Source organism: Schistocerca nitens, chromosome 7 (assembly GCF_023898315.1).
Source record: "Schistocerca nitens isolate TAMUIC-IGC-003100 chromosome 7, iqSchNite1.1, whole genome shotgun sequence".
Taxonomy (NCBI): domain Eukaryota; kingdom Metazoa; phylum Arthropoda; class Insecta; order Orthoptera; family Acrididae; genus Schistocerca; species Schistocerca nitens.
Genome location: NC_064620.1, coordinates 566,047,661 through 566,070,420, shown reverse-complemented (window position 1 = coordinate 566,070,420; position 22,760 = coordinate 566,047,661). Strand labels below are relative to the sequence as shown.

Here is a 22,760-nt window from a genome sequence, read left to right as displayed (position 1 = left end):
TGACTGGGGCCACAGGTGCGTGAAGTGTGCTGATTATTTGCATATCCATAAAAGAGTGATACATACGACAAATGAAAAAACAGACATTGTTCAGGTTGGGAAGAAGAGTTCTCATCTGATGACTCTGTTTCAAAGTGAAAGTGTTTCCAGTGATGACTTTTCGTGTTCTAAATGTTTTGGCAGAATTACAACAATGATAGTATCTGAACAAGGTGAATCCTCCCATGGTGCAGATTTTGCATCAATAGAGAGAGAATTAAATACCGTGATTCAGTCAACCACCAAGGTAGGTGTTAGTCCCGTTGAGAAACTGTGGTCAGTGAAGTTGAGTCATAAGCTCTATGCATCAATAAAGTGCAGAGAAATTACTAAATCTATGGATGAATACACTGCAGCAAAACTGACGACACTCTTCAAAGTAGAAATTCCATCTTCAGAAGAAGATGAACCATAGCTCTCTTGCCAGGAACTTTTCACAAATATCAATTCCGCTGTTGAATATTGTGCATCCTACATTGAAAAGGTGCAACTATTATTTCAGGGACATTTTCAAAGAAAAGAATTTTGAACCACGTTCCATCAGTATAAGAGTACATGGGAGACAATAGTTAAAACTTGTACCATTTTGCTGTAGGATGCACAATATTCAACAGCCGAATTGATATTTGTGAAAAATTTCTGAGGAGAGGTGCAAGAGTGCTTTGGTTTATTTTCTTCTGAAGATGGAATTTCTACTTTCAAGAGTGTGGTCAGTTTTGCTGTAGTGTATTCATCCATAGCTTTAGTAATTTCTCCGCACTTTCTTGATGCATAGAGCTTATGACTCAAATTCACAGACCACGGTTTCTTAACTGGTCTAACACTTACTCTGTAGTTGACTGATTCAGGGTATTTAATTCTTCCTCTATTGATGCAAAATCTGCATCATTTCCACCATGGGAGGCTTTACTTAAATGTTCAGATACTATCATTGTTGTAATTCTGTCAAAACATTTAGAACACAAAAAGTCATCACTGGAAACATCTTCACTTTGAAACATCTTCACTTTGAAACATCTTCACTTTGAAACATCTTCACTTTGAAACATCTTCACTTTGAAACATCTTCACTTTGAAACAGTCTTCAAATGAGAAGACTTATTCCCAACCTAAACATAGTCTGGTTTTTGTTTGTATTATATATCACTCTATTATGGATATGCAAATAGTCAGCACACTTTACTCTCCTATGGCCCCAGTCAGAAGACATTTCAAACAGACCTTTTCACAAAACACTCTGCAGCAGTGTCAACTGACAAAATCCTCACAAAACACAAAACTCACTGGATGGTCTCACATTTCTTAGAAGCCTCTGCAGTAAACAAATTAGCACTGAACAATTACAGTACAGAAACTTGCAATGAACAACCATGACAAGAAGCTACAACAAAGAGTGAGAAATATCTGCAACAATGAAAGTGGAAAGAAATAACTGCAACAAACACAATAGTAATAAACATTGTAACAAAGAAATTAGTAAGAAAAAACTTCAGCAAAGACATAAATTACCCTTGAAAGCTGAAAAAAATTAGTTTTAAAAATAAAACATGTCCAACTTAAAAGTGGAAGCTCTTCTTTACAGAGAATATAGTACTATGTGGTACTAATCAACAGAAAAATTTTTTTTCTGTAAATTATAAAAAAAATTTGAGTGGCAACAGTAAAAGAACTTTTGACAGATATATCCAAATGGAGGATACCATTCTAATCAAAGGCCTAAAGCAATTATCTTTCAAATAAAAAGACCCTAACAAAATATCTAGAACTGTTACACAGATAAAGCATTTTAAAATTTTTTCTGAAGTTGGCATCTTCAAAATGGTGTTCACAGTGTCATCTTTGGAGGGCTGTATCTTGGGCAGGAATTTTTTTGGAGAAAAGAAAAAGTATGTGTTTCGTATGCTAAATCCAGTAACATCTGAGACTATGAAGGTAACCCCCTCTGCCTGACTGATTATGCCATTCAAAGCTGTATCAAAAATTCTGGTCAGTCATAGATCACTATCCGCACTATGAAATGCCTTTGTGCAATCCTGACACCATATTGCCATGTTCTTTGATCATCGGGAGACAAATGGTACCAACTGGATTCAGGTATGTAGGCTCTGTACTGTTGTTGGCCAAAAATATGGAAATGCTACAAGAAATGCATACTTGAACATAAATGCAGGTCCTTGCCAACCCTGCAGGTTGTGCTGTTGTATTTGACCACTGACAACACCTGTGCAATGCCCTCAATAAGTTGTAAGTGTCAGTCTTGTTCAGATCAGTGTTCTGTGAGGTTCTGTGTGCATTATGTCGGAGTTAAGCGAGTTTGAACTTGGGCTAATGGTTAGTACTTGTATGGTCTGTGCTTCTGTAACCAAGATAGCCGAAGTGTGTAGTGTTTCAAGAGGCATCATGTTGAAGAAAGTGGAATGACATCATCCAGTAAGTCACAATACAAATGAAAATGTGGTTTGAATGACCATGAGGCATGGTCATTGAAGAGGATTGTGACATAAAGTAAGAGGACAACAGCTGCAAAAGTCACTAAAGAACTAAAAATAAATGCTGCACTGTCAAATTGTGTCAGCACCAAAATAACATGAAGGAGGCTCCGTAAGCAGGAAATTGCAGAGTGAGCTGAAATTCCAAAACTACTTATCAGTGATATGCCGAAGCCACACTGTTTCCAACTTCCGGCAGAGTTTACGTCCCAAGAATGCAACATGGAGGGGCTTCGGTGCTGATTTGGGCAGCCATATCACATTATCCCATGGGCCCCACGATTACTCTGCAATGTCACATTACTGCCAATGGTTATTTGACCAATTTAGTTGACCAGGTCCATCCATTGGTAAACACTGTTTGTTCTCCAGTGTTGATCCTGTGTTCCAAGATGACATGACCCCTGTTCACACAGCTCACATCGTCCAGGACTCAGGACTGGTTTTGTGAGCACAAGGATGAATTGTCCTATCTCCCTTGGCCACCGCAGTCACCAGATCTCCATACTTTTGAGCCATTGGCGATAAGGGTGCACGATCATTATCCGGCTCCACATCATTATTGGACCTAGCCACAGTTTTGCAGGAAGAATAATATAGCGTTACCGTGAGAACCACACAGAACCTGTGTTTATCCATTCTGAGATGACTGGGAGCTGTCTTGAATCCCATCCATTTCCTACACCGTTTTTTTTTTTTTTTTTTTTTTTTTTTTTTTTTTTTTTTTTTTTTTTTTTTTTTTTTATCGTTGTGTTTGGTCGTTGCGGACGTCGCAAGACATCCTGTTCAAGTTCGGTGGTTGATCTTTCCACTCAGTTTTTTATTACAGAGGCCAACCGGCTCTCTGACCGAACACGCTGAGCTACCGTGCCGGCTGTTAGACAGGGTAATGTGTTGTATTTCAGATGTATTCATATTTCTGTCCAACCCCTCTCTTTCAACAACCTATATGTAGATAATGTAGAGTGGAATTCCTCAGCAATCAGTTTCAAGTGTCATCTTCATTGTCTTCACAGTTAATGATATTGTAGCTATTATTATCACTACAAATAGACAACTTTTGCCTCCATGTCAGTTCCACATAAGGTGAACTATGAAGCAGCAATGCCAGGGATCCATTTGGAAGTAAAAACTCCAGGCCTTGAACCATGGTTGTCAGTTTGTTTCCTTTGAAAATTTGCATTTTGCATTGTATCAGATTCAGGTGTGCATCCCCGTCGTGAGGTTTATCTACATAACCAGTTGTTTGAAGTCAGTGAGCATTTCAGTTCGTCAGGCCATTCTTTAGCAATAAGTTATCATGGCTATCTCATTATTAAGGGCCATACAAAAATATAAATTGGGTGTCCTACAGTTTTTGTAAGCAGCTGTATCCGGAAACATTGCAAAAGCTTTCATCAAGCCTTAACAAATTAGAGTGCACTGTATGGAAAGTTTCGTCTTCATCTTCTTCTTCTTCCTGTTCTTCTTTTAAAAGGTTGTCAGCTTCCTGACTGGTTTGATGCTGCATACCATGAATTTCTCTCCTGTGCCAACCTCTTTACTGAGAGTGGTACTTCAACTCTTCGTTCTCTGTTAATTGTTAGGTGTAGTCCAATCTCTTGCCTTTCCGTACAGTTTTTCCCTTTGGTAGTTCTCTCTAATACTGTAGAAGTTATTCCATGATGCCTTAACATATCTTAGGTCCTATCATCCAGTACATTCTTGTTCGTGTTTTTCCACATGTTCCTCTTGCTGATTGTGTGGAGAACCTGTTCATTCCTTATATTATCGGTTCACCTAATTTTCAACATCCTTATGTAGCACCATTTCACAAATGCTTCAGTTCTTTTCTTTTCTGTTGTTCCCACAGTCCATGATTCACTACCATACAACACTGCACCCCAAACATACATTCTCAGAAATCTTTTCCTTAATTGAGGATTGTATTTGATAGTGGCAGACTTCAAATAGCCAGTAATGTCTCCTTTGCCTCTACTAGTCTTATTTTTAATTCCCTCTGTGGTTCATGTGTCATGTTTTGCAGAATTCCTCAACTTCATCTAGTTCATGTTACAATTTTTATTTTAATTTTTTTGCTAATTTTATTTCTGCACTCATTACTTTTGTCTGTCTTATTTACCGCCAGTACATATTCTGTACTAATTAGACTGTTCACTCCTTTCAACAGTTCCTGTAATTCTTCTTCATTTTCACTGAGTATAACAATTTCCTCAGTGAATTTTAATCCAACTCCTGAACCTTTCTTTTATTTCCTTCATTGCTTCTTCAGTGTGTAGATTGAACAGTGGGAGCGAAAGTGTGCATCCATTTCTTACATCTTTAATCCAAGCACTTCGTTCTTGGCCTTCTGTTATTATTGTTTGCTCTTAGTTCTTATGTTGCATATTACTTGTCTTCCCATGTACGTTACTCCTATTTTTCTCAGAATTTTGAACGTCTTACTGATTACGTGGTCAAACACCACTTCTTCCAGGTCAACAGATTCAATGAATGTACATTGATTTCTCATAAGTCTTGCTTCCTTTGTGAAGTATGCCAGGACTTTCTCTTCTTTGTCTTTTCCTTTTCTAAAGCGAACTTATCCTCGTCTAACAACTCATCGAGTTTCTTTTCCATTTTTCTGCATTTATTCTTGTCAGTAACTTGGATGCATGAGATGCTAAGCTGATTGTGCAATAGTTCTTATGCTGTGTGCAATAGTTCTTATGCTTCACTGCCCTTGCTATCTTCAGGATGTTGTGGATTATATTTTTCCAAAAGTCAGATAGTACATCTCCTGTCTCATTGACTCAACATACCAATTTGTATAGTCATCTGGTTGTCACCTCCTGCAGTGCCTCTAGAAATTCCATGGGAATGTTGTCTATCTCTGCTATCTTATTTGATCACAAGTCTTTCAGACGAGATTTGGGGCACTCAACTACGCTGTCATCAGCACCTGTACAAAACCCCAATTTTTACAAATCCAATCTAGCCACTGTCACAAAAGGATGGTGGGTGGTGGTTGGGGGGGGGGGGGGGGTTTAAATGATGACAACACAAACACCCAGTCCCCAGGCAGAGAAAATCCCCAACCCCGCTGGGAATTGAACCCGAGACCCCATGATCCAGAGGCAGTAACGCTAGCCGTTAGACCACGAGCTGCAGACAAGTCTTTCAGAGTTCTGATAAAGTAACTCTAATACTGGCTTCATTATGTCTTCCATATCAACTCCCATTTCTACTCGTATCATGCCATCAGACAAGTTGTTCCATCTCATAAAGGCCCTCAGTGTACTTCTTGACCCATTTTCTTTTCTGTGTTTCACAGCATAATTGTCATTGCAGTCTTAATATTGACGGCCTTGTGTTTAATTTCACCACAGGTTGTTGTGACTTCTGTGTGCGCTTTTGACTTCTCTGTGTGCTTAATCAATCATTCCAACAACCATTTCTTTTTGGATTTCTTCACATTTTTCCTGGGGCCATTTTACCTTGGCTTCCCTACAGCTCCTAAATGACTTATAGTGCTGTATTCCTGTCTTTCCCTGAATATTTTAGTACTGATTTCTTTTGTCATATCACTTAAAATGTTTCTTCTGTTACTCAAGCTTTCTTCACAGTTAACGTTTCGTGTACCTCTTTTTATCTTTCCAACTTGTGCCCACTTTATAGAGATGTCCATTTGTCTTCAACTGAAACACCTACTGTGTTCATTATTGCAGTATCTACAGCCTTAGAGAATTTCAAATGCACCTCATCATTCCACACCACTGCAGTATCCCAGTTCTTTCCACATTGATTCTTCTAGATGATCCTCTTAAATTTTTGTCTACTTCTGATCTTTACAAATTGTGGTCAAAGTCTGTATTGCTCGTGTGTATGCCTTACAGTGCAATATCTGATTTCAGAGTCTCTATCTGACCATTTGTTTCCAGGTCTTTTCCAGGTACACCTCCGCCTCATGTAATTTTTAAACAGTGTACAATATTTGTTTTTGTTGTGGTCTTCAGTCCCGAGACTGGTTTGATGCAGCTCTCCATGCCACTCTATCCTGTGCAAGCTTCTTCATCTCCCAGTACCTACTGCAGCCAACATCCTTCTGAATCTGCTTTGTGTATTCATCTCTTGGTCTCCCTCTATGATTTTTACCCTCCATGCTGCCCTCCAGTACTAAATTGGTGATCCCTTGATTCCTCAGAACATGTCCTAGTCAAGTTGTGCCACAAACTCCTCTTCTCCCCAATTCTATTCAATACCTCCTCATTAGTTATGTGATCTACCCATCTAATCTTCAGCTTTCTTCTGTAGCACCACATTTCAAAAGCTTCTATTCTCTTCTTGTCCAAACTATTTATCGTCCACGTTTCACTTCCATACATGGCTACACTCCATGCAAATACTTTCAGAAACGATTTCCTGACACTTAAATCAGTACTCGATGTTAACAAATTTCTCTTCTTCAGAAACGCATTCCTTGCCATTGCCAATATTTGTTATCACTAACTAGAATTTGAGACAGAACACAGTCTTTCTCAATCCTATTACCAAGCCCACATTCTCCAAAAACTCTGTCTTCTGTTTCCTCCCCTACTACATTGTACTAGTCTCCAATGATTATTAGATTATAAATCCTTTACATTGAGTTTCCCTTTCAATATCTTCATATGTTTTACACTTTCTTTGTCTCTTCACCTTTTGCTTTTGATGTCAGCATGTATATCAGAAGTCGTTTTGTTGGCATTGGTTTGCTGTCGATTGTTGTTGAGAACTACCCTATCACTGAACTGGTCATAGTAACTAATTTTGTGCCCTACCTTCCTATTCGTAAAGTACCCTGCACTCATTTTAACATTTTGTAGAGCTGTTGATATTATTCTGTATTCATCTGACCATAAAACATTAACTTCTTGGGATTTCCGCTATATACACACTTCACCTTTACTTTCCCATTTTCAGGTTTCCCAGCTTCCCTGTCATGTTCAAACTTCTGATATTCCATGCTCTGTCATTCAGTCTTTGTTGTCTCAGTTGCGACAACTCATATTAACAGTCAGCAGACATGGTTGATTATATTAGTGGACACATATAGCTATTAAAGATACCAGTTTTAAATGATTACCATTCAAGAAATTTCCTACACTATAATAGCACTTGCTTGTGAGGGTGTTTTTCTAGACCTGCTTCAGTATTTTTTGGATTTAGGTCAGATTTACACTTCCAAATTTTATCTATAAATTTCGTGCCCATTTAAAGTGTTCTTCCACTGTTTGTGTGTGGCAAAAACATGTAGCTTGATCAGTGTCGTACACTGATGCAGGGATGATTGGCTCCCAAAAATTTGTGAGTTTAACTCTGAAAAAATGAAAATTTGTATTAATATACTTGGAATGGATGTTGGGTTTGGGTTTTCAAGTAGAGATTTTCAGTATTATTTATTTTAGCCCCCACCATGGCTCCATTAACCTTTTTCTGTAGTCTAGAAGTTTTGAGTAGATTTGTTTCCTCAGACCCCCAGAAAATAATACTGTATGTAATGAGTGAAAAAAATATGCAGGTGTTTTTTTATAGATAAATAAATTATATTGTTTAATACATTCATGATATAAACAAGACTGTTCTGTCGACTCATTATACTGTCCACATGATTAAACTCCTTCAGCAGCAGTACTTTCAGCTTCCTTGAATCAAACCTAGATGTAGACAGGTTTCTTTGCATGCCACAGTGAAGAAGTCTGCCGCAGAAAGTTCATGACAAAGAATTGTGACAATGAGTCTCAACAATGCTTCACAGTGCATACTAAGCTTCATAAGAGGAGTGCTTTAATACAAATTAAACATGGACATGATGTGTGTTTTTCGTATTCTTTTCTTTTATTTGTGCCCCTTCAGCCAGCCTCCAATACATATTGAATCACTCACACACCCATCATTTGCATACAATATTTACATTGGTTGTAAATATGTTACTTAAATCACAGTGTTCTCCCATCATTGCAGTGAGATGTCATGCCAGATGCCAATTCAATATTGGGTACACAACATTCATGCCTCCATACAGCTTTCCTTCCATGCTCTGCTTATGTCACATAAGTTATATGAAAGTAATGATATTCAGTTGCTTAACATTATTCTCTGAAATTTATCCATAACTCTGTGCAATGGCCCACAAACAAGATACACTACACCACACAAGTTGTCCACCTGTAGATACTTAATGATATTCGTATGAAGCCGGGCCAGGTCGTTAGTATATCTATAAAACGTTTGTTAATCGCATTCTTGAGATTCTAACTGTCAAGTTGGAAATAGCTGGGCCGGTTTGTTAGTATATCTACAAAATGTTTGTTAATCACATTCTTGAAATTCTGACTGTCAAGTTGGAAATAAGTGTGTACTTTCTTTGTAAAACAAAAGTGGCCAAACTGGAAATTTTTCTGTGATAGTGCAGTATATGCTGTCATTTGAAATTATTGTTCCCTGTAAAGGGTCCTTGTGACTTCAAATCGAGAAAACTGACCAGCCATCTGATGATCCTTGACATCCTAGCCACCAGGGGATACCCAGTTGTATACATTGCAAACTGCAAAGGGATCACACTGTGTTACTGACATGTATGCTGAAATAATTTCTTGTAGGTGAAGGGTAGTGATACCAGTCAGTCAATACCAGTATGATGGCTCTGAATGAGTGTATGAAAAGTGGGAAATAATCTTGCAGTGAAGACAGGATCTCTGTGCAAGGAAGTAGAACAGTGATGTCTTCAGTAGAAAGAAATGTCAATAATGCAAATGACTGAAACCTATATCACTCTCTTAACAGATTTTTATTATTCTGATGTTCCACTTTCATGTCATAAACTGAAGAGCTTAAACCTAAACATATGCAAATGTACCTTTTTCTTTGCAGGTCAAAGGATGAGGAAATAGAATTGGTATCAGTGGAAGAATTCTATAAAACAGCTCCTGAATCAATCACAAGACTGGTAAGAAATTGTCTCTCAGTGTTCTCTTTAGACACTAAATTTTCTGTGATCCATACTGTAAGAGTCACATCTAGTTTGCCTTGTGATCTCAAATAGTGTAAAGTCACATGATAGCTCAGATTACCGACATCACATTGTCTTTTGTTAAAGCTTGCTGAGCAATTTGGTGGTAGCACAGGCATAATACGTGTATTATGGCTATGCCTAATTGAACATGGTTCTATTGAACCTGTTGTTTGTTCCATCAAAAAGTGATTGTTATTTTAGTATTTCTGCTGGAACCAACTGTAGTGACACATTATTAAGTTACAACATTATCTGTTCCGGTTTCCTGACTGTGTTCTTTAGGTCTTGTCACTTATAATTTAAGTAAGAAGTGGCTCTTATTTACACATAGTCAGTAAATGTGCTCTGTACTAAAAGATTCATTACAATGTTATCGAATTTTGTTTAAGGAACTGACGCAGAATGATATGCACCAGTTGAAACTGGCGAGACTGGAATGGGAACTTGAGCAGCGCAAACAGCTCGCAGCTCTCTGTCATAAACTGCAGGGTGATAAGGAACTGGTAGCAAAAGAAATACAGAAGAAAAGAGAACTTCTCGATAATCTTACCCCTCGCCTAAAAACTATACTCGAGGTTTGTTCACAGTATAGCAATAATAATTAGTAGCTGGAGCATAGTGATAATGATTGGGTTATGATTTGTTTATATTGTGGAAATTTGTATGTTACCATTGTAATTACTACTCCAGTATAGATAAAATGTGTATATGTGTGAAAGTTAATGATACAGCTCATTTTCTGGGCACAGCCATTTGAATATCAATCTTCGCTTGGTACTTTTCGAGAGGAATTGGCTTAGTGCTTGCATCTACATCTACATCTACATTTAACACTTGGTTTCAGCCCACCACCATTCCCACCACCACCAACAACCCCAATACTGATTTCTGCACAGTTTTCAACTTAGGTGAATAATGTTGCCATCATGCATACACTTTATGCAGTGATGAAGTGACCACCAACACACACCACATTCACTTCACTCAGCAAATAAAAAAAAAAGAGTATTTCTGACATAACACATGTTCCTGATAGCATGCTACCATTTGCAGGAAACCTCGTTTTGATCTTGTGAATCATTTATGAGTTATGACTATTGTTACGACCACGATTCGTGATGCGCAAGGACACGAACGGGCGCATTGCGTCAACTGTCAATTGGATATTATACCCAATAACTTGAGAATGAATTGAGATGCCATTCTGCTCTCAGGTTTAAGTAAAATTTTGATATTGTATCTGCATTTAATTCACTGTAATGTATGACCTAAAATCAACCATATGCAAAGTTTATGCAGTGTATTTGTATCTCTGCAAACTCTTTAAAATGTTGTGCAATGTTTTATTTAATTAGAAGAAGAGCAGTAAGTACAGTGGATTTTTTTTATGTTTTGGGTCATCAGTCTTCTGGTTGGTTTGATGCGGCCCATCACGGATTTCCCTCCTGTGCCAACCTCTTCATCTCAGAGAGTAGCACTTGCACCCTGTGTCCTCGATTATTTGCTGGATGTATTCCAGTCTCTGACTTCCTCTACAGTTTTTGGAGTGTAAGATGTCCGAAAATCAGATTTTTTTCACCTCATATTTTTTGAAAAATCAGTGATGAATATTTCATTTTGGCTGGAACACTGTCTCTCAGTGCAGGCACTAGCATTTGATGAGCATTAGAGCCATAACAAATGCTACCAGCACAGAATGCAGAGATCAGGGCCATAGCAACGAAAGGGTTAATCTAATTCCCTCAGCACTGCCTGAGTTCACTTTATTGTGGAGGCACATGAGCCATGCCATCCTGACAGCATCCAAGTTTCATGGAGGTATAATGTGCATGTACAATCTCATTTACAATTTAAAGATAATTAATTGTTACATTGTTTTTCCCTCCTTGCACCTTTCAGGCTTTTCTTCTCTGCTTAGTACAGGCTGGCCATTTGAGCTGTTAATATTCATACAGCTGCTTCTCTTTTCTCCAAAGGTATCTCTAATTTTCCTATAAGCTGCATCTTTCTTTCCTGCAGTCATGCAAGCTTCTGCAACCATGCAGTTCTCATGTGCCAATTTGCACTTCCTGTCAATCTCATTTTCTTTAGATATCTGCATTCCGTTTTGCTGCATTTTAAATCTTTGTTTTTCATCAGTATCTCATGCATTATAAAAGGATTGCTACTGGGCGTTTTCTGTTTGCCTATTATGATCCTCTGCTGCCTACAATGTTTTGTCTGTCGAGAATACCCATTCATCCTCTGTTCTATTCCTTATCCATGTTTCAGTCAATTGTTGCTAATGGTCCCCTTGAAACTCTTGGTAACCTCTGGTTCTTTCAACTTATCCAGGTCCCATCTCCTTAGTATACTACCCTTCTGCAGTTTCATCAATTTTGATCTGCAGTTCACCTCCCGTAAATTATGGTCAGAGTTCACATCTCCCCCTAGAAATGTTTTGCAGTTAAAAATTCTGGTTTCGAGATCTGTCTTATCATCATATAAACTGTTTGAAACCTTCTGGTATCTCCATGTCTCTATGATTCCCCTCCACCAGCCCATGTACTCCTGCTGTTTTTGCTACAGATCTGATTGGCATATAAACTTGTACCACCGAGATGCATGTTGGCTTTATGTATGTCTTCAGCTACTACAGTAATTTCCCATATTAATGAACCTGCTTTTAAGGAATTCCCACTTTTAACAAATATTTCTGTTGGTCCAGGAAATTTCCGTAGAGGCGATGTTACTGAACTCCAGTTATAATGGAAGCCGATGTAAGAAAAAGTCCATTTTTAAGGAATAAATCCAGCCGTGATGAAATTGCTAATATTTCAATGTTTTTGTCATTATTCCTTTCATTTTTGAATTAAAGTGATGTTACAGAAAAGTCAGTAATTCACAATCGATTATTATAGCAGCTAGATAAGTTGTACTTTTTGACTGATAATTTTGAACAATGCCAATTTCTGCATGAAGGTACGTGATATGACATCACAGAAAACTTTGCCAAGCTCACAAATTGATAGCTGTGTGTTTTTTATCGTAGTGTTGAATTCTACATTGTGGAAGTTTTGTGTAGCCATGGCCAGAAAAAAGAGAATAGCTTCATATTCACTAGAAGCTGACGTTCCTCATGATGTTGAAGACAGTCGGAATTGCAAACTTATCAACATGGAGAAGAAGAAATATGATTTTGTGCCATTTTCTTTGTGCAGTATGTGCTGAAAAATAATGAAGCAGTCCTGAATGCTGAAACCCAAGGACCTTACTTATTAAAAAGGGATAACGTCTGTGCTTCATCACTGAAAGGGGCCTTCACACCTATAGTTTAATAGTGAAATTATCCATTCAAAATATGTACGGTTATCTGAACTGGAGTGCGTCGGCTGCATTTAGTTCTCCCCTCAGTTCTCTTGATTCTGTCATTCTGTAGAATTCGTGTTGCAAAAATATGACAATGGGAGATAGAAAAGAGCACTGCAGCTAGTTTTGTGATTGCAGCTGTGTTGCTTTTTTAATTCCTTCCAAAAATCGGGTTGAAGGCTTGGTATGTTACTAACCGGATTTGAGCCTTGTCTTGTTATTCTTGGTAGTGAGTAAGTTCATTATCTGGTAACTAAAAACTTTTTGGGTACTGAACTACTTCACATGGTCACGCATTTATGAACTTTTAATTGACCTGTTGAATGTGAGACAGTAGACAAAATACTGAACCTTGGTAGAAGAATGTTTTTTCATTGTTGCTAATGGATATGAGCCCTAAAATATTTTCGATGCTGGTAGGATTATAATTTGCCTCCCTCAGAAACAGGAGTAAGATACACAGAGAAAAGGAGAAAAGACAGAATGATGCTCTGTGGTGTGTTAGAGTGATGACAGTGAGAAGTTGCTGCCTTTACTAATGTGAAAATTTTAAACTCCAGGTGGTTTTAACGCCTACGATTTTATTAGCAGTGCCTGATTGATTGCTGAATTTTATATGAAGTTTCTAAGGCTTTTAAACCCCAAGACAGGTGCATTAGATGCCCTGCACATCAAAAGAAGACGACATTCTCATGGAACATTTATCTTTTGTTTCTTTCTGTTGATTGTGCTTGGTACAACTCATATGCACCCTCTAGACTTGAGCATAATTTGTCTTGTGGAAACTAATTACAGAATGGCTGCTGAGGTCAGTTTCAATCCTCAAGAGAAAGGACATAATGAAAGTAAATATTTTCCAGGCTGTGCGCTTGCTTGTTACTGCATGGTATGTTGTAAGACAACATGTGTTGAACCAGTTTACAAATGCTGGCTGTGGACCAGCATCAGTTGCTATAGAAGATGAGGATGATGATAATGATTTCACAGATATTTCAACAAGTGACTCATTCAAAGATTGGGTCATGGTGATGACATCCTGACATTTGAAAATTAGGTAGACATAAGTGACTGAATGGTTTTGTTTTTAAGTATTAAAAGTTGGGGATGGGTGGGCACGGTGATGGTGATGGTGATGGTGATGGTGATGGTGATGATGTGGGGAGGAGGAGGATTCAGCTCTTAAGTTTTGTGACAATTCTTCTCAGTACGTTATGCTGTCAGGAAAAAACAGACTATTTCTCGATTTCTGTTTTCAGGATATAAATGTTAATATTTAATGGTCTTTTATCTTTTTGTGTACTCATATTTGTCTATGCTATTAGTTGAATAAAGTTACTCTTGTATATAAACAATTTCTTCTTCATTCTGGATGTTGCCTTTAAATTGAAGACACCCATTGGTGATTTTACATGCAACTTCAAAATGAAGGCTTATGAGTAAATGAAGAGTGTATGGCGCTAATATATGTACTAGGATTTGCTAATGCCAAATCATGTGCGTATTTGATATGGCCTAAAAACCACAAATTCTGATTTTTAGGCACTCTATTAGCATGCAGGAGCTGAACTCCTGTTTAGGGAGAACCACCATTTAAGGAAAAAATATTTCGGTCCTCAGAGATTAATTAAAAAAGGGTTATATTGTATGATGTGTTCACTATGCTGTTCATAGTAGCTTACATGCATTCCCATTTAGTTATTCAGTATTAGATCTCATACTGCATACACCTAAAGGTATGGTTGTCTGTGTCATAGACGTGTGCAAACCACTTCGTTCCAACAAGGTCCATGGTTTTGTGGGAGGGGAAATTTACTCATATAATTTCATTTATAATGTAAAGGTAATTAATTCTTACATTATTCCTTTTGAGTATAAGTAATTAAACACAAGATGTAATAATTACTAACATCGTACTACTATTTAGTCTAGCATTTTACATAAAAGTGACCTACATTGAGATAACAGTGATCTACCCTAAGCCCTGTTATATCTTGAGCGATTTTGCTCAAATTGAAGTTAACCAGTTAAAATGAGTCACTAGGCAAAATCAAACAGTGGAAAATCCAGGATGGAATAATGACAATATTATGAAAAGGGAGATTGCTTCTCACCATATAGTGGAAATGTCAAGTCACAGACAGGCACAACAAAAAGAATGCTAAACAAGTAAGCTTTCGGCCAAAATGCCTTCTTCTGAAATAAACACACACACACACACACACATTAGCACAAACAAAACTCTCATATACATGACCATTGTCTCTGGTCACCAAGGCCAGACTCTGACAACTGATGTCCAAGTTAGGCCTTGGCGGCCAGAGATAGTGGTTATGTATGTGAGAGGGATGTGTTTTTTTTTTTGTGTGTGTGTGTGTGTGTGTGTGTGTGTGTGTGTGTGTGTGTGTGTGTGTTATTTATTTCTTCATAATATTGTTAAAATGTGTCACTGTGTGAAGTTGGCACCAATGGATGCACATAAAATTAAGTACAAGTATTTAAATGAAACTCTACCTCACTGAGTGAAGTGGTAAGGTGCTGCACTGTTGTTCGGCAGCGCAGTTTGGGTTGTTTCAGTCCGGTCACCTAGATTTAGGTTTCCCATGGTTACAGAAATTGCGTAACTCAAATGCTGACATAGTTCTTTTGCAAAGAACTCTACATATTTCCTTCACTATCCTTCCTTAGTCTGAACTAATCTTTACTTTCTTCTTCTGAAGCAATACATTACAATGGTGTTGGAGCTCTGCCTTTGCTTATTGCTGCTCTTTGGGTATTATTAATGCTCATAAATAATCAGTGCAGTCCTGAACTGATAGCTTTCTGTTGTAAGTCATTTGTGAAACTGAATTATTTGTGGCCAAAATCATTTTTCAGTAGAGCACTGAGTGATAGAGGTAGTATTGATTGTTCCTCACATTCAGAATAGTAACTCTGTCTCAGTTGCACAACACAGCAACATGTCATGACCGGTTGTGACGGAGCTTGTCAAGATGTTTAACAAATGACAAAAGTTTCAGGTGGTTTTATTTAGTGAAGTTTGGCTGGCAGGGCAGTCACATAAACTCTTGCCATTTTAGCCTGAGTAGTTTTCCATTGCTAAATTGTAACACTAGTGCAAGATTTTGTGACTGATGTGTACACCTTTCCTTGACACCTGGGTGATGCACTTACAATAACCCTTACTTTAATAACAACTAAATAGCTGATGTCTCATGCAAGATGGCAGCTTAGAATGTCCTTTCTAGTATGTGGCAGATTCCTGCCAGTTCCTGATCTCACCTCGTATAATCTTTTCGCTGCTGGCTGTCTCCTGTATCTGTTCCGACCACATTGTTGCCTCTGCTCTTCTGTTTGACTCATCGATATTTGTGATCTACTTTTTCTCTCCGTTTTCATTATATTGCTTTGTGTTCTATGGTTTAGTTTCCCTTTCAGCCATGTACTGCTGTTGATTTAAGGTAAAGCAGGGCCCAATCTGAAGGTTCACTTGAACACGAAAGCACTTTATGAGGTTTGGTCCTTGCCTTCATCCAACCTTTGAACTGACTTTGCCAATTACGATGTTTAATGTGGACTCCGAATAGTGGTGCAATTTGACATTTTTCCACATATACAAGACTTGGCCAGAGGCAAAAGAAGTGATAAGCATAAGATAAAGAAAATCTAGGACTGATGGAGAACAGAGCTGTGGACTATATGGTTTGTGGACTCACATGTTAGTTACAGAGTAACATTGTTGGATAAATCTCCTATTTGCTACAGATCTCACAAGAATTATGCTGCTGTTAGCTGCACTTTATTTCATTTATATTCTACTCACCTTTTTGTTTCTCTGTAAAGCCCTGTTTGGAAACCAATTCTGTTGTTCTAACGGTTCTTAAAATTTTGTCTCACCATACTCCATGCAGTTAATTTTGTCTTTCTGGTGTGTGTTCCTTACGCAGTAATAGTGTTATGTTCTGGAGTTTTCTGTGTATGGTGTTTGTTGCAAGTTCTCTTCAACAACACAGTTTATATTAAGCCCAATATATTTATGATTAAGTAACGAAAGTAACAGTTTCTAGCTCTTGTGGAAATACACAAAATAAAGTATGTCTGGAGAGATCTCAGAATCAATACAGTCCTTTGTAAGTTTGTTGAGTAACTCATATGTTAGTGCTGGAGAACACTATTTGTAGGTTCAACTGGAAACCACATCAACCACTATCTTGATGCAGCCATAGGCCACTCAAACATGCAGAGAAACATAGCTGTGCACTACCCACTTCTTGTTGGTAGGTAACAAGAAAGACCAAGTCATAGTGCAGGAAGAAACCACTTATCACAGGATTATCAGCAATATATACACCAGGGAAGCTGCAGTAAACATCAGCTGGATGACTAGTGAGACAATGGGCATCTGTGACAGCCCTTAAATTTGTTGTGGATGTTTTATAATGTGACCTGATGATGGTGGAGGTATCCTTCTGTGCCGCACCTAGCGACTTTGCCAGATGTAAGAATAATTATATTTAGTGATCTGTTGATACGTCCGGCAGGGTGGCGAGTGTGTTGCCTGTCATTTCTATCACTGAATAAAATCCAGCCTTCATTTGTCATGTTCAGTTTCTAAAATGCACAATGACTTTACCTTTTTTGGAGATAAGCTACACTGTAGTAGTTGAACGTTTGTTACAGCTTTAGATGGTATGTTTGTCTTGTGCATAGGCTGTAGGACTCCTATATCTAATTCTACTCCTTCCCCTTTTGTCGGTTTCTTAGCCCACCAGATGTGTGCAGAAATGATGTTTGTTTTTTGAACTCTTTATACAAACTTGAGTTTATGTATCAGTCTCATTGTTCTCATGTATATGCTACTGGATTGTTGCACATCTGTAGCTACTGTATAATATTGTGAACTTTAATAAATTTAAAAGTTTTCAGAAAAATGCAAGAAATTTTTAGATTCTGATTTGTGTTTAGAGTTAAGAATGAGTCAGTGTGCTCCACATTACTTAAAGGAAATCATTCTTCTTAGGCAACCAAGCCACTGCAAGATTATTTGGGTCTTCCCTTGGACAGAATTCGCAAGCAGCATGAGATTTCATACTTACTTCCTAAACCACTGTATGTGCTGTATGTTCAAGTTGATGCCTATAGAGAAGCATGTGGTAAGTCACTTCTGTATAATACGTTAAAATAGCTAGCAATGTAGTTCTGTAGTGTCCTAGTATAAGATTATTTTGGTGCAAAGTCTTATTGGTGTCGTAGCATTGCTCCATCTCTGGGAACAAAAGTCATATTGTTATTACATGGTGACAAGCAACCATGAATCTCATTGCAGTGCTTTTTGGAATAGGTGGATGAGCAGATAACATCATTATTTCTGTTACTTGGTACATAAAAAGCAACATATTGAGCCTATTTTCTACATTACATTTAATGCTGGATGAAAAGAAGAAAACATTAAACGAGTCATTTTGTGGTTAATGAAATGTTGTTGATATGACTTTTCAGGCTTCCCGACAGATCTGTTGCAAATAACTTTTCAGGTTTGCCGCTGGATTGTATTATGTAAACCCACAATTTTTCATCGACACAACTGCTCGTCATCTTCAGATGGTGGTAGTTGCTGCTATCATTGCTGCAAGATGTGAGTGATAATCATCACATGGTGGCAGCAAAATTTATCAGACCAGGAGCAGGCAAAATGTGTGCGGGGAGATGCTCACAGTTGGAAGAAAGCAGCGCTCCTAAGGCTCTCTGCTGGGAACCACAGAAAGTCGTTCCGCACGTGCTCTGTGGTCAATTACTGTGCTGCCAGATGGTCCTGTTAAAATCTGACGTAAAGCTCAGCAGTGCATTGCATCAAGTCATTAATCAAAGATTCTTGCTTTCCTGTTTTGATTTAATGACAGCCAGTGTTGGATTCCAGTTAGTGCTTACTTGAAAACCTGCATCCCTGTTTATAAGATTGTCCACCGTATGGATATGTACGGCCTCCTTGATAACACAGTCCCAGAAATATGGTACTGGGGATAAATTTTCAGTCTTTTCATAAAACATATGGTGCCACGTGTCCAGGCAGTGCTCTGCCACTGGTGAATTATCGGGTTGCCCCAGGTGTGTTTGACAATGGTGTTCGATGCAACATTCTTGCACAGTTCGGCATGTCAGTCCAATTTAAGATTTTCCACATTGGTATGCTGTGTTTCCGAAGGCCAAGGTCATCTTTGACCGAGCACAATAAATTCCTCAATTTTGCTGGTGCTCAAAAAACACCCCTGATGTTGTGCCTTTTGAGGATTCTTTCTGTTCTTGAAGACATACCTGCTGACAAGGGTAACACCACCGTCCTTCTCTCATGAGCTGAATACAACAGCAAGATGGAGGCGCTTCTTGACGATCCTGCATATCGCAAGCTAAGAGAGGCTCTGATTGGCAAGATACAGAGAAAAACTCGACATCTTCTCAAGTAGAGTCCTGTTCCTTCTAAAGTCGTTAAGAGCCTTTGCCAACAAGCTGCAGTTCCCCCAAGACTGTATGGGCTACAGAAGATATTTATGTATGGGCCTCCATTTTGCCCAATAGTGAGCAACATTGGAGCTCCTACCTATTTTCTGGCCAAATATCTTACTATGCTGTTTGGATCTCTCATAGGCAAGTGTGACCACCCTATCCAGAATCCAGAGCACTTCATAGGATAACTGAAGACACTCAAGCTACAACTGTCATATCTTTTGGTGAGCTTTGATATTGTATCTTTATTTATCAAAGTATCATTGCAGGACTCCTTATAGCTTATCAGCAGCCAGTTTGAGAAAGACATTGTGGCATTGTTTGAACATGTGCTTACCTCAACTTATTTCTTATTCAGTGACCAGTATTTTGAACAAGTGGATGGTGTCACCATGGGAAGTCCTGTGTCTCCCATGGTGGCCAACTATTTTATGGAAAACAGAGGGAAAAGCACAGCAGTCAGCAAGTCTCAAACCTTCCTGCTCCTAGTAGTATGTAGACGATACTTCTGTGGTGTGTCCCCACTAATTAGAGATATTACCTGTGTTTCTTCAGCATCTGAACTCACTCCATCCCAATATACAGTTCACAATGGAAGTGGAAAAAGATAGTATTTTACATTTCGTGGATGCCATGGTCAGAAGAAAAGCCAATGGTACATTGGGATACAGAGTCTACAATGTGGTAGTGTCTTACGCCTTTGGTGCAAAGAGTAAATGTGGTCCCAAAAGCTGACAGTTTACCTGGTGAGCTACAACACCTAAGAATGGTATTCCAGTAAAATGGCTATTCCGATAGACAGATAAGTCATACATTTCATTCTAAGCAAATTCAAAGCAACAATGTAAATGAAGATGTGGAGGTGCCCATTGCAACGGTGTTCTTGCCATATTTTTGCAGCATGTCTTCAAGAATAGGAAAAAATCCTCAAAAGCATGACATCAAGTGTGTTTTTCGGCCCCCAGCAAAACTGAGGAATTTATTGTGCCTGGTCAAAGATGACCTTGGCCTCAGGAAATGTAGGGTGTATGAGATCCTATGCCATTTAAGAAATCTTGTATTGGGCAGACATGCCAAACACATGCAAGAACATTGTGTTGAATACCATCGTCATAAGTGCCTTGGGCTACCTGATAAGTCAGAGGTGGCAGAGCATTGCCTGGACATGAGGTGTTACATGTTTTATGAAAATACTGAAATTTTATCCCCCGTGTTATGTTCCTGGGCCTGTGTAGTTAAGGAGGCCATACATATCTGTACAGTGAACAATCTTATCAACAGGGATTCGCATTTTCAGGTAAGAACTACATGGAACCCAGCACTGGCTGCTATTAAATCAAAACAAGGAAAGCAAGAATCTTTGATTCATGGCTTGATGCAACACACTTCTGAGTTCTAATTCAGATTTTAATGACAGGAGTGTCTGCCAGCACAGTCATTGACCACAGTGCACACGCGGAAGACCTTTCTGTGGCTCCCAGCAGAGTGCCTGAGGAGCACTGCTTTCCACCAGCTGTGAGCGTCTTCCCACACACGTTTTGCCTGCTCCTGGTCTGATAAATTTTGCAGCAATAATAGCAGCAATTACCACCATGTGAAGATGTCGAGCAGTTGCAGCAATGAAACATTGTGGGTCTTACACAATACAATCGTGCGGCAAACCCGAGAAGTGTATTTGCAATGTTGTTGATATTTACAAATAAATAAAGTATTGCCTTGAGAGGTGTCATTTTCCAGAATAAAATAGTCTTGCAGTGCATCACAAACACTATAGCTGAACCAATGTTGACCAGGAATGTTCTGCATTAAAGGGGGATTGAGGCCTCATTGGTGAATCCGATACGTGTAACCGATATTGTGTGATAGCGGTTGCTGGACCAGATGGGATACAACTGTGCTTTTGTATCGTCTGTGTGGAGGAACGGCCATTCTTTTATTGGCAATTTACTGTAGATCATTGGAACAGTAATTTGTGCTATGTATCATTAAAAAATAAATCACAAGGTATTCCAAGTGCACTACAAGGGTAATGGGGGAGAGTTTCAAACCTGTCTCACTGGTGTCATGTTTATGTAGAATTGTGGAACACATTTTGTGCTCATATGTGATGCCTTGCACGGAGACTGGACAATTCCTCTGCAGGAATCAACAAAACTTCTGCAGCATTGATAGTGTGATACTCAGCTAACTCTTTTTGTCCACAAGATCCAGAAAATTGTAAATAGCTTAGATTAGTTTTTTACATGCTTTTGCATGGAAGTGACAACTAGTTTTCGACTGTGTTGAATGCTTGTAATTTCTTTAGTTGTTTTATATTTGCAAGAGTTACAATCGTGTCATTTTCACTTCTAGCTATTGGTACAGAGTGTTACTACTACAGGAACATGGTAGAAGAGTATTCTGCACAGGGTGTATACGACCCGGGAGATCCGGGAAAAACCCAGGAATTTTTTCGTCCGGGAGAAAACCGGGAAAAACCTGGGATTTTTTTAGAATTCCGGGAACTTTTCCTCGTTTTAGTCACCAATTAAATTTTTGTTATTTTGACTGGTAAGAACCGATACTCTAACGAAGGATATTACTGTATCCCGCTTCTGCAGAATAATGCTGCAGCAAAAAAACATGAACGAGAGAGAAAAAAAAAACGAAAATAAAACTTAAGTTGCAAAGGAAATGCGCCATATACAACAACAAAACACAGTGTTCATACAAGCGTCTGCCAACCAAAGTGTCAAAGGCTTTAGGAAGAATATGCAGTGCTTCCTAACAACAAATTGCCTCTGATGAGCGTGACATGACAGCTATTTACATTTGATTCATTTGAGCAGTTGCGGGCGGGCTCTTGCGCATGCGCAGTCGAGTCGCCTATGAGTAGTGCGTTCTCCCGCTTCTGACTACAGATGTGTGGCTGGGCGCCACTATCTAATTGCTCCGGTTTGGGAACATTGTAGATCCAGGGCTGATGCATAGAGCAGTCTTGAGTTGTAGTGGGGAGGTGGGTATTCTCCACGTGACCTGTGTGTACGTGTAGTGATTTTGCTGTTTCCTCTTCGTTTATTGCTCTCGCATTAAATGAAAACAAAAATCGGATTTCTGTGGCCGGGAGCTACCAGATGAATTAAAATACGTTCGCATAGTTACGGAAGGCTAAAATATGTTACTAGTTTCACCTTTCTGACAGTCAAGCGTTAATCACATCGCAGAACAATGAAGTTATTTTTGTCGGTTTGCTAAAGAGATTTGGCTTTTATTAATATTTTGCGCTGAGGCAGTCAATTTATTTGAAACCAAGTGTTTAATTTCACACTGTTGGCTAGTTTCAACTGTTCGCTTCATTTCAAGTGCACATTTTC

At 38.6% G+C, this 22,760-nt stretch overlaps 1 protein-coding gene across 3 annotated transcripts in view; it reads left to right on the top strand.

The window, feature by feature from the left end:
* The window catches only part of LOC126195077 (THO complex subunit 5 homolog), a 158,826-nt gene that overhangs the window by 7,126 nt on the left and 128,940 nt on the right, over nt 1-22,760 (top strand). For all 3 annotated transcript variants that reach the window (XM_049933536.1, XM_049933535.1, XM_049933537.1), the window contains exons 3-5: nt 9,420-9,495; nt 9,951-10,136; nt 17,927-18,059. In XM_049933536.1, coding sequence (XP_049789493.1) covers nt 9,420-9,495; nt 9,951-10,136; nt 17,927-18,059 — 395 coding nt within the window. The remainder of the gene's footprint in view (nt 1-9,419; nt 9,496-9,950; nt 10,137-17,926; nt 18,060-22,760) is intronic.